The sequence below is a fragment of the Melanerpes formicivorus genome, unplaced genomic scaffold, assembly GCF_026170545.1.
Source record: "Melanerpes formicivorus ecotype bairdi unplaced genomic scaffold, bMelFor1.0.p_v2 SCAF_3, whole genome shotgun sequence".
NCBI classification, from domain to species: domain Eukaryota; kingdom Metazoa; phylum Chordata; class Aves; order Piciformes; family Picidae; genus Melanerpes; species Melanerpes formicivorus.
This window is the reverse complement of record NW_027142355.1, coordinates 26,148,274-26,160,964: the sequence shown is the minus strand read 5'-3', so window position 1 is coordinate 26,160,964 and position 12,691 is coordinate 26,148,274. Positions and strand designations below refer to the sequence as shown.

Here is a 12,691-nt window from a genome sequence, read left to right as displayed (position 1 = left end):
GTGGTGTGACTTTTCAACACAAATTACTAGTAGGGTTAAAAAAACAAGTTGGAAGAGTCTGAGCTGCAGAAAAAAAATATCCTTTTCTACTCTTTCAGAGAAGAATCACTGAATGGTTTGGGTAGGAAGGGACCTTTCAAGGTCATCCAGTCCAGTCCAGTCCCTCTGCGCTGAGCAGGGACATCTGCAACTAGAGCAGGCTGCTCAGAGTTCCAAACAACCTGACCTGGAATGGTTCCAGGGATGGGGCATTACCACCTCGCTGGCTAAGCTAGGAGTGTCTCAGCACTCTCAGCATAAGAAATGTCTTCTTTATATCTGGTCTAAATCTCCCTCTTTTACATTAAAGCTCTTTCTCCTGTCACAACAGGCCCTGCTAAAATGTTTGTCCCCAGCTTTCTTATAGACCCGTTTAAGTACTGAATGGCCACAAGAAGGTCTCCTTGGAGCCTTCTTAGGGCTGAAAAAGCCCAGTTCTCTCAACCTCTCTTCATAGCATTTTCCATTACTCTGAGTATTTTTGAAGCCTCTTCTGGACCTGATGCAATAGGTCCGTGTCTTTCCTGCGCCAAGAAGCATATAAAGATTTCACAGTTTTAGACAAGGTACTTGTGGATGCCATACATTTTTTGTCTCCATTTTGGGACTGCTGCACTCCCAAGCCAGAGGGCAGGCAGTGTGTGATGTATTTTTAGGGCTGGTTTTAAAAGTGATAGAAAGGAGAGTTGTCGATGAGATTTGCAATCCTTGGCAGTTTCTAATTCTTCATCCTTGAGAGCAGTGGAGAAAAAACCTTAACCAGGCATTTTTCACTTTATTGCAGAGGACCTGGCTGAAATCACTCTCCATTACCTTTGAAAGAGCTGGATGTATGCACTAGGTGCCTTCCCTGACAGAGCCTGACGTGCAGTGGAACGGCGCCTTTGGAGAGAAGCTTCTTCCTGATAAAGAAACATGACAGCTTTACTCAGCAACTTAAAAGTATATATGGTAACTTAATTGGCTGTGATACTCTTCTCTGTGGCTAAGACCCTAGAGTTTATGTGTTTAAATGTTCAGGGAAAATAGCAGAGCTATATTATCACTAACAGGGTGCTAAATGTGATTCACCAATCTATGCAAACCCAATTTGGGTCTGAAATCTTGATGGCTTTGAAAAATTAAGATCTTGAGCTCCAGTGAAATTCCATTTACTCATAGTCATCAAAATCACTCTCCTGGGAGGGTCCACCACAGGCTTCAGGCAAGCTCAATTTCACATCAAACTGATAAGGAAACCTTCTTGCTTTCTACAACTTCCTGAAAGGAGGCTGGAGCCTGGTCTTTTCTCCCAAGGAACAAGAGATCGGACAGGAGTTTTTGTGGCCTCAAGTTGTGCCAGGAAAGGTTTAGGTTGGACATCAAGAAAACTTCATTCCTGAAAGGGTTGTCAAGCCCTGGAACAGACTGCTCAGGCCAGTGGTGAAGTCTTCACCCCAGGAGGGATTTAAAAGCTGTGTAGATGTGGTGCTGAGGGAGATAGTTTAGTCATGAACCTGGCAGTGTTGGGTGAAATGGGTGGACTTGATGATGTTAAAGATCTCTTCCATCCAAAACAGTTCTGTGATTCCATGTTTCTAAAATGTGTCAGGATGGAGCAGGAAGAAATATTTGCAGAGAACCAATTTTGATGCATCCAAACCTCCCAACATGTTAGAGCAGGATATTTTTAGCTGTGCTGTTGCCTCAAGCTTCTTTTCACCTGCAAGGACTGAATAGAGAAGAACTGGCATCCACTACATCTTTAATACACCATCTCCTTGCTCCAGCAACTCTACATCAACCAATACCTCTCTCCCAAAGCAGGAATTACCTTTTGCAGATTTCAGTTTGTAAGAGTGACTTTGTACAATGGACACATTATGATCTCAGCAGAGTGGAAAATGTGCTTCTGAGTTTTAAGGGTGTGTTAATTAACACGTGCCGGAGGACAGTGTAGTTCCTCAGGTCAGAAAAACACAGCACAATGGGTGTGCTTAAAAAAAAAATCCAATCACAGAGCAAAGTTATTAAATCCTGCTTTGTTATCAGCTGACAGTCATGGACAGTTATCAGTTTAACAGCTAAATCACACGGCTGTAACAGAGGTGTTTTGTCGTGCTATGAGGAATGCTTAATCTGCTGAACAGTCACATTGTGATTATTGTGAATTCCTTCACTGTTTATGCTAAATAAGGCTCTGCTTAGATGCTCAGTGTGCTCATGGTTTGCTTTGCTTTCTTCTGGTAAAGATAAAATCCTGACCTCTTTTTCTATGTAAATTACAGGTGTAGATACTTTTCTGCTCGTACCTTGTAGAGTTAATTACAGCCATAGAAAATTAGTGCAGGGTTGGCATGCTCCCTAGGGATAAGTCTGCAAGGATATAGGAATCAGATCTACTATCTTTCCCTGAGCAGCTCATCCTGCTTTTTATTTTGCTTGTGGATAAATCACAGCAATTTCTTCCCATTTTTATTATTTTGCTTGTGGATAAATCACAGTAATTTCTTCCTACTTTTTATTTGCCACTTCTACAGGAGGGGAGCAGAATGTGGTTACTGCAGTGACAGTACATTATTTGGGTGTCCACAGCACAAAAATCATTCACAGTCCCAAATGGAACAGTTCAGCCAAAATTTCACTTTGAGGCCACAGACATATTTATATTCTTCTCATTAAATATGGGCTAAGAGGCACCTGTGTTTCCCTTCGAAGGTTTTACTGTGTTGGCACTTCAGCTGATGTTGTAAAGCTTCCTTTGCATATAAAAATATATATTGGAAACAAAAATATGTTGGAAACTTTGTGCCATAAATAACAAAAAGGTATTAAGAGCACTGAGCAAGGAGACCAGTACTCAAGAGAGCCTTAAGGCCACTAAGTAAGTTAGACCCATGATAAATGATAGCCTCCTTCATCATAAACCACTTCTCCCTGACTTGACAAAATGTAAACTTTAAACATAATAATAAAACAACAACAAACAAGAAAGATGAAGTAAAAAGTGAGAAAAAGAAATCGCTGGGGTAGGAGCAACAGCAGAGTGCCACCAAGGTAAGACATATTCTGACTTCTCTCTCATGTCCAACAAATCTTTGGATGAAAGAAACATGAAAACGAACCATACTCGTGACACTCTGTATGGCTTGGAAAGGGATCTTTTTCATTTCAGGCATCTGAAAGATGGGAGGTTCCCTATTTATCTTAGCCATTCCTCCACACCTAAGAGAGCCCTTTTTAAAGCCTGGGAAATGGAGGCAGGGGGGTGTCTGTAACTTTGCTCCATTTACAGCACTAATTCTAAACATCAGAAGTAGTTATAAATACAGAGAGAGCGGCAAAATTGTACAGCAAGTCGTTCCTGCCAAGCCATCATTCATCATAATGACATCATATCCCTGGAATGGAACAAAGTGTAAAGCTTTCATTTTTCTTTTTCTCCTGTCATTGTTGTATAAAAAGAGCATTAGACACATCTGCTTCATAGCCCCAACTCCCCCACTGCCTGCAAGGAGAATGGATGCCTCCAGGGAAAGGACTATTAAGGAGAAGCAAGAAAAAAGAGAAAGAGGTTATTGGAAATCCAAGCACATTGTTGTATCTGTTGATTCAAAAAGTAAAAGCAGGTGAAAAATGTGCTTAAATTTGATCTCTGGCAGTTATCAGTAGAATACACTCTGGAAGGCTGAGCTGAAAGGGTTTTCCCTCTGCCACAGGACAGTGTTCAAAAGGAATCTTCAGCGTCCTACTAACTGCATCTTACTATTTCTGTGAATAGGATAGTTTCACATCTTGTACAACTGAGACCTTCTCACTCGCTACAGCATCCAGAAAGAAGGTTGGAGTGAGGTGGGGGTCTGTCTCTTCTCCAAGGTGAGAAGTAATAGGACAAGAGGAAATGGCCTCAAGTTGTGCTAAGGGCAAGTTTAGTTTGGACAATAGGAACAATTTCTTCACTTACAGGGTTGTCAAGCTGTGGAACAGGCTGCCCAAGAAAGTGGGGGAGTCCCCATCCCTAGAGTGACTGAAAAGCTGTGTAGATGCGGTGCTGAGGGATATGGTTTAGTGGTGGAACTTGGCAATGCTGAGTTAACTTGATGATCTTAAATGTCTTTTCCAACTAAAACAATTCTATGATTCTATGGAATTAGTTACATCAACAGATTTATTCTGGTGTAAAAGTGAGCAGGAACAACAGCCTGACCTTACCTCCCTCATTCTCACCCCTTTAACTTGGGGGAACTGGTAAATATTGTTGAAATGAAAGATGGCCAGAGGACAGGAGTAAATTTTCTCTGGAGAAAGAAAAGTCTGACTAACATGTACTTTGCATGCCTCTTATCATTTCTATCTGAGGTTAGAGTAGATGCCCCTTACCACAGAGCTTAGCTGTACAGGAAGTCTGTCAGAGGTGCCTCCTGGATAGATTTTGGTAGAAGGCTCCGAGAATTCATTGACAGGAGAAGACTGAGTAGCTCCAGCAATTACTCCACCAGGTGACAATCTTTGCTCTTGTAAGAGCTTTATTCTTGAACCTAGTGTGGAAAAGGCACTCCATAATAAAAATATTCTGAACACCACTTAGCCTACAGCAAGCAGAAAGAAATGAGTAATTTGGAACAATCATCACCTGGATTTTGGGACAATTCCAGATTTAAAAAGGTAACTGTAGAAGTTATAAAGGACATAAACTAGAGTTACCAAAATGTTTTTAAACCTTCTGAGTACTTCACAAATCTAACAAATTTATCCCCCCTGAATAATCAGACGAGTGAAAGTTATGAAAAATCTAAAGAAACCTTAATATGCCACAAACCACCACTATGAAAATGGACTAGAAAGAAGTGTAAATGAGTTAATTTTGTTGTGCATGGTCTGACATGCACCACTGTCATGACCTCTAAGCTAAACACAGTCCACCTTCTCTTGGAATGTGATAGGAAGTTGCAGCAAGGAATCTCCTCTTCTATTATTTATCTGAATTTCTGAGAACAGAAATCCAAAGACTTGCACCATGGCTGTATTGGAAGGAATCAGACATGAAATGAGCCAGAATAGCTGGGGACACAAAGAACTCAATTCTTGAAAAGGGTTGCAGTAAGTAAGATGTGGAACCTGCAGGGAGGGAGTGGACCCTAAAGTGACCAACATCCCATGGACATCATCTCCAGGATAAAGCTGAGCTGAGTCAAATTTGAGACTTCCCACTGCCTGCCCACCGCAGCCCACAATGGTGACAGTGATGTCATTGGGTTGGGTTCAATATTGATTTGTACCTATTTGTGTCTATTTCATTTATTATTTTCACTAAAGCTGGTTTACTTCCTTTCCCAATCCATCCATCTCTCTCCCTTATTCTCTTTGTCTTCTCTTTGGGAAGGCAGAGGGGTTCATAGGGAGTTTCTGTGACTCATTTAGTGGCCAGCCCAGCCCTAGTCCTTGACAATACTTAATTAAGCCACAGACAAAATTCGTATGAATACTGGTACGTGGCAGTCTGCAGAAATTCAGTCACAGGAAAGGTTTAATTATATTGTGTTTCAAAACACACAGAAAGGTAGTGGATGAAAGGCAAAGAGACATCCCATCCATCTGCATGTCCATATTCTAAATACTGTTATTTTTCTTAGCATAAGAAAAATAGTTTCAACTGTCATCAGATGACTTTCAACATAGCCATTATGTACTGCTGGTTTGTAGCTGCCAGAAGATCTGGTGTTAAGAACAATGGAGATGGGACTGAAGATTTGGTGGGTTCTGTTTCTGACACAGTGAAATACTTGCTGCAAAACTGAGTAAGTGCAGAATCACTGAACCCCAGCACGGTAGGGCTTGGAAGGCTCCTCTGGGGATCATCCAGGCAAACCCTCCCTCCTAAAGCAGGGTCATCCACAGCAGGGTTGCCCAGGATCACAATGTCCTGGTGGATATGGAATCTCTCTAGTGAAGGAGACTCCACAACCTCTCTGGGCAGCCTGCTCCAAGGCTCCAGCATCCCCACAGCAAAGAATTTTTTTCCTGTGTTTAGGTGCAACTTCCTTTGTGCCCTTTGCCCCTTGTCCTAACACTGGGCATCTCTGAAAAGAGTCATGTCCCATTCCTGACCTCTGCCTTTTAGATACTGATCCTGCATTGAGATCTCTCAATTTGCCCTTCTCCAGGCTAAACAGTCCCAGGTCTCCCAGCCTCTCCTCCTCACACAGTTGCTCCAGTCTGCCCAACACCTTTTTAGGCTTCAGTGGCCTCTCTTCAATAGTTCCCACCCTCTCTCTTGATTTGGGGAGCCCAGAACTGGACATTGCACTCCAGATCTGGCCTCACTAGGGCAGAGTAGAGCCTACCTTTCAAAGGCACAGACCTTCACACTGCCAATACTTCTGTGGGATTTCTGATGACCACCACCACCACCACAAACAATCACTCTTTAGCATAAATGTCCCTCTCTTCACTTGTAAAACACAAATAGTACAAATAGTAACACATCATCCACAGGACTGCTGTGAGATATAATTAATAGCTGTAAAGCTATTAATTCAGCTCTGTGGCTGAAAGCTGATAATGCAAGAACAAAGGGTTATCAGCTCTGCAATGTATTATCATATCTCTAAAAAAAGTTTTCCAACAGAACTTATCTATTTCCTCCCAGTATTTTTACTCTATACATGAGCAAAAAAAGATCTTGCACAGCAGTTCATTAAAAAAGAAGGAAAAAAAAAACAAGAAGAAGAAGAATTAAGAACCTATCATAATTTCACACAACCAATCTTCGCCCTGCTACCAGCCTACTAAAAATGTCCATATTAAAGACAGCCCTGGGGCAGGCTTTTGAAAATAAATTATTTCCCACCCTCCATAAGAAGAGATGATCTCCAGAAATAGGATAGTTAAATTTATTTAAACACCTATAAATGAAGCTCTAAATGAATTTAATGGTGCATAGTAAATTTAAAAGTTGCTTTATGGGGAGCAGAATTACCAAAATCTAGCACTGTTAATGAAGTTGCTGTAACTGGTGACAAGTCACTTACTGAGAGAGCTCAGAACTGCTGAGGAATACAAAGTCCTTTAAAGGAACTTCAGCTACATAAGCATATATCTTCTTTAATATCTTTATCACTGATCTGGGTGAGGAGATTGAGGGCACCCTCAGTAAGTTTGCAGATGACACTAAGCGGGGAGGGAGTGTTGAAGTACTTGAGAATATGAAGGTTCTTTAGAAGGACCTGGGGATTGGTGGGCCAAGGCAACTCTAGGAGGTTCAACAAAGCCAAGTGTTCAGTTCTGCACTTGGGTCACAACAACCCCATGAATGCTTCAGGCTTGGGGCAGAGGGGCTGGAAAGCTGCCCAGTAACGGCAGATCTGGGGGTGTTGGTCAACAGCAGCTGAAGATGAGTCAGCATTTGCCCAGGTGGCCAAGAAGGCCACCAGCACCCTGGCTTGGATCAGCAAGAGTGCAGCTAGCAGGACCAGGGCAGGGATTGTCCCCCTGTAGTAGGCACTGGTGAGAACACAACTTGAATCTTGGGTTCAGTTTTGGGCCCATCACTCTAAGAAGGACATTGAGATGCTGTACTGTGTCGAGAGAAGGACAACAATGATGGTGAAAGGTCTGGAGAACAGGTCTGGTGAGGAGCAGCTGAGAGAACTGGAGTTGCTTAGCCTGGAGAAAAGGAGGCTGAAGGGAGAACTTCTCACTCTACAACTCCCCTAAATCTCCCCTAAATGAGTGAAGCCAGGTAAGAGTCTATCTCTTCTTCCTATCAACAAGTGATAGGACAACAGGAAACGGCCTCAAGCTGCACCAGGGAAAGGTTTAGATTGGAAATTAGAAGAAACTTCTTCCATGAAAAGATTCTGAAATACTGGAACAGGCTCTCCAGGAAGGTGGTTGGATCATCATCCCTGGAGATGTTTAAAAGATGCAGAGATGTGCTGTTGAGGGACATGGTTTAGCACCAGACTCAAGTAGAGTTAAATAATCGTTGGACTGAATGATCTTATAGGTCTTTCTATGATATTTTCAAAAATACCATGATTAAAGAATCTTTTATTTTGAATCCTCCCCCTTTTTCTTTTGTCATTAGAGTTTGGTGGATTTTGTTGCCTCTCAGAACAGAATACCACCAGTGTTTTTAGACAAATGAGAATATTTTAGTGGATAAGACAAGGAAGTCTTATTTCTCACATCAAACAAACATGGAAGCTGTGGAAATGAGAATAAAATCTACATAGTTTAAGATCAAATAAGATTCTCCAGAAAGGTCCTCACTGCTGTAGCACTGAGATGCCACAATAGTTGTAGAAGCTTTTCTCTTGTCCTCTGGGAAATCAGTATTTATTAATTCTTTCAGGATACAAAATAACTGGAAATGATGAACTGAGGAACTTTACACTATCCTTCATTAACATTTTCAGACATTTTTGCCCTCCCTTCAGCTACTTTTATTTGCAGCCTTCTGAGCCACACAGAAGGTCATGAATATTGACTCTGTGTTACTGAGGAAATGGATTAATGCTCCTGTTGTGATGTATCTAACCAAGACTGTCATAAACTATGGAGACTCTTGGAGTCTGAGGAAAAACTTCACCTAAGTGAGCTTCTTGTTAGGGCATTTTTTACAACATCTTACTTCTGTAATGTCTGTTTCTTATTTCTTTTTCTCCTGTATTTTAGAGATTATATCCTGCTTCCATAGAATCATTTAGGTTGGAAAAAAACCTCTAAGATCATCCAGTCCAACCATTATTTAATGCTACTTAGCTACCCCAGCTAGTGATCTGCAAGCCCTATGAGGAAAGACTGAGGGAGCTGGGATTGCTTAGCCTGGAGAGGAGGAGACTCAGGGGTGCCCTTATTACTCTCTACAACTACCTGAAGGGAGGCTGTAGACAGGTGGAGGTTGGTCTCTTCTCCCAGGCAGCCAGTACCAGAACAAGAGGACACAGTCTCAGGCTGTGCCAGGGGAGGTTCAGGCTGGAGGTCAGGAGGAGGTTTTACACAGAGAGAGTGATTGCCCATTGGAATGGGCTGCCCAGGGAGGTGGTGGAGTCGCCATCATTGGAGGTGTTCAGGAGGAGACTTGATGAGGTGCTTGGTGCCATGGGTTAGTTGTTTGGGTGGGTTGGATTGGTTGATGGGTTGGACACGATGATCTTGAAGGTCACTTCCAACCTGGTTTATTCTATGTAATTCTATGTAAATTCAAGCTGAGTTCTCACAGTATGTTAAGCTAATCTTATTTATGCTGTCTCTGACAAGAATAGTCTTTCCTACTCACTCCACAGGAGGAAGGTCTTCTCCCGCACCCTTCCCTCCTTGAGCCAGTTCTATAGGAGCATGAGTTTGACCAAGAAATCTGTCTGAATGGTTTTTCCCTGGGTTAGCTTTTGGTTGGAACCATTCCCTGATCTAGATTACACATGGCTTCACAAGCAGAGGAATGAGAGCAAGTGGCATACTAGAAATGCACTGGCATTTCCCTGCTTAGAAAGCAGCCCTGTGGAGAAGGACCTGGACAGCAAGTTCATCATGAGCCAGCAATGTACTCTCATGGCCAAGAAAGCCAGTGGTCTCCTGGGCTGCATTAAGCAGAGTATGGCCAGCAGGCTGAGGGGCGTTCTACTCCCCCTTTACGCTGCCCTATTTAGTCCACATCCAGAGTACTGGGAACAGTTCTGGTCTCCCCAGTTCAAGACAGATAGGGAACTGCCAGTGAGAGACCAGAGGAGGTGACAAAGATTCTGAGGAGACTGGAGCACCCCTGTGAGGAGGAAAGGTTGAGAGACCTGGGGCTGTTTAGCCTGGAGGATCAAAGACTAAAAAGGGATCTTCCTAATGCAGATCATTGGAGTAATCACAGATTCTTTTCAGTGGTGCCCATTGATAGGACAAAGGACAACTGGCACAAACCAGGACACAAGAAGTTTCACATAAATAGAAACTTCTTTACTGTGAGGGTGCCGAAGCACTGGACTAGCTCGCCCAGAGAAGTTGTGGAGTTTCCTTCTCTGGAGAGGTTACAAACCCACCAGGACAGGATCTTGTGCAACCTCATCTAGACACACCTATGTTAGCAGGGCAGTTGGAGTAGATGATCCCCAGAGTCCCTTCCAACTCCCACCACTCTGTGATTCTGTGGCAGGACAGGTAAGTGGAACATAGTCACCTTTTTCAGCAGCACACACTTGGATTAGCTGGAAGTGATCATGCAGCTCCAGCCTTGGCCATTCAAAGGCTAAAAGGCTTCTGTTGAACTCACTATTGATCATTTGGGTTTACTCCACAGTGGGGAACCCCAAAATCACTTGGAGGGAGTTTATAAGTTGCCTGTACTCATTTTACTGTCCTGGTTTTCATGTAAATCTTCATGCTTCTAGCTATTTTGGGGAAGAGGGTAAAGACAAGTCTCCATTCCACTCGGGTTTCTTGTTCCTCAGCAGCTTGATAGGCACACAGCTCTCAGCCATGGACACATATCTTATTTGTCTGAATGAATGGAAGATCCTCAGCCCAAAAGCATCCTCAGAAGAGTCAAGCAACTCATATTCTGCATATTATTGCCTCAGGCAACATAGTGATGTAAAGTATTTGGAAAGGTCTCTGTTAAAGATTCAGATCCCAAGGAGGACTCCAACCAAGAGAGTCATTACAGAGAAGATTATTCAGAGACAAGCAATCTCACAGGTTGCATCACTCAAAGATTTCAACTCTTGTGAAAAGTAAGTAGAAATATTTATGGATAAAGCCAGTCAAACACAATACCTGCTCTTGCTCTGATGTGGAAATCCTGAGTGCTATCAGAATCTGCAGGTTGCTCCAAACCCAGGTATGACTTTATGAGGAAGCTCAGCTCTGTGAATGCCTCATCCATGTCATCTGTAGAAAGAAATTACGTGTTTCATGGTGGAGAGAATCATAGAATGGTTTGGGTTGGATGGGACCTTAAAGATCCTCCCACTAGACCAGGTTGCTCAAGGCCTCATCCTGTCTGGGCTTGAAAACCTCCAGGGAGGGGGCCTCCACAACTTCCCTGGGCAACCTGTTCCAGCGTCTCACCACCCTCACTCTAAAGAGCTTCCTCCTAATATCCAGCCTAAATCTCCCCTGTTCCAGCTTTATTCCCTTTCCCCTCATCCTATTACTACAAGCCCTTATAAGAAGTCCCTCATCAGCTTTCTTGTAGCCCACTTCAGGTACTGAAGGCCACTATAAGGTCTCCCCAGAGCATTCTCCTCTCCCAGCTGAACAGCCCCAACTCTCAGAGCCTGTCCCCACAGGGGAGGTGCTCTGGCCCTCTGATCATCTTTGTGGCCCTCCTCTGAACCCCCTTGAACATTTCCATGTTCTACTTGTGCTGAGGACAGCAGAACTGGATGCAGTATTCCAGATGGGGTCTCACAAGAGCAGAATAAAGGTGGAGAATCACCTCACTTTCACTTAGGGAAAAAAAGAGAAAAGCTTTTATCAGTACAAAGGTACAAATCACAGCAGTCTGACACAGAAATGCATTCTTAACTCATGCAGCTCATCTCTTTGGGGCGAAAAAAATCTTCATCTTCATAAATAGCACATTCAAGAAAATAACCTGAAATTCAGCTCAGTTTCTGCACTCACCTAAATATTCTCTTCCTGCAATTTGGTTTCCTGTGTATTATTTCTTTAATGCTATACTGAAATTGTCAGCTCCAGATGCTCTTGACAATAACTATAAATACAATACTGCATGTTACAAGGATATATTTCACTATCACTATGGTGAACCACAAAAAACACCTCCAAAAAAAGGCAGACAGGGAACAAACTAGAATAGGATTCTTCTCTACCACTTGCTCTTCTCAAATCCTAAATAATAAAAAGCAGAATTTTGTTTTAATGAAATATCTACAGCCTCAAGGTTCCTTGAGGGAATCAAGATCAGAGGACTGGAGCACTTCTCCTACAAGGATAGGCTGAGAGAGTTGGTATTGTTCAGCCCGGAGAAGAGAAGGCTCTGGGGAAACCCTGTGGAGGCATTTCACTATCTGGAGGGGACCCACAGGAAGGCTGGAGAAGTGATAGGATGAGGGGCAATGGTTTGAAACTGTAGCAGGGTGGATTTAGGTTGGATATTATGAGGAAGTTCTTTACAATGAGAATGGTGGAACACTGGAACAGATAGGTGGTAGAGGTCTCATCCCTGGAGACACTCAAGGTCGGACTTGGGGGTGCCCTGAGCAACCTGCTCTAGTTGGAGATGCTACTATTCACTGCAGGTGGGTTGGACAAGATGACCTTTGAGGGCCCCTTCCAACTCAATGCATTCTCTGATTCTGTAATTCTGTTTCAAACTGGTGGATTTGAGCAATTTACTAAGCAGAAAAGTCCTACAAGGAGAAGCTTTGCAGCAGCCTCTTCTTTACAGTGAGACGTTGCCAGACTGTCATCTCAACACCTGAAAAAGTCCTATCCTGCCTAGAGATATTAGGGCTGTTAGATCAAGAGCACCTCTGAACTCTGCCCAGAAACCAACAATTTACACAGCTTTTCAATCCCTCCACAGATGGTGACTCCACCACTTTCCTGGGGAATCTGTTCCTGGGCTTGACAAGTCTTTCAGTAAAGAAATTGTTCCTTATGCCCAACCTAAACTTCCACTGGCACAACTTGAGGCTGTTTCCTCTTGTCCTAT

General features: G+C 43.1%; 1 protein-coding gene across 1 annotated transcript in view; it reads right to left on the bottom strand.

The window, feature by feature from the left end:
- LRGUK (leucine rich repeats and guanylate kinase domain containing) overlaps positions 1-12,691 on the bottom strand; it is a 71,574-nt gene that overhangs the window by 12,866 nt on the left and 46,017 nt on the right. Inside the window, exons 15-17 of the mRNA XM_068170938.1 lie at positions 10,786-10,899; positions 4,399-4,556; positions 853-941 (exon numbers count right to left, since the gene is read on the bottom strand). Of these exons, the coding sequence (XP_068027039.1) occupies positions 853-941; positions 4,399-4,556; positions 10,786-10,899 (361 nt within the window). The remainder of the gene's footprint in view (positions 1-852; positions 942-4,398; positions 4,557-10,785; positions 10,900-12,691) is intronic.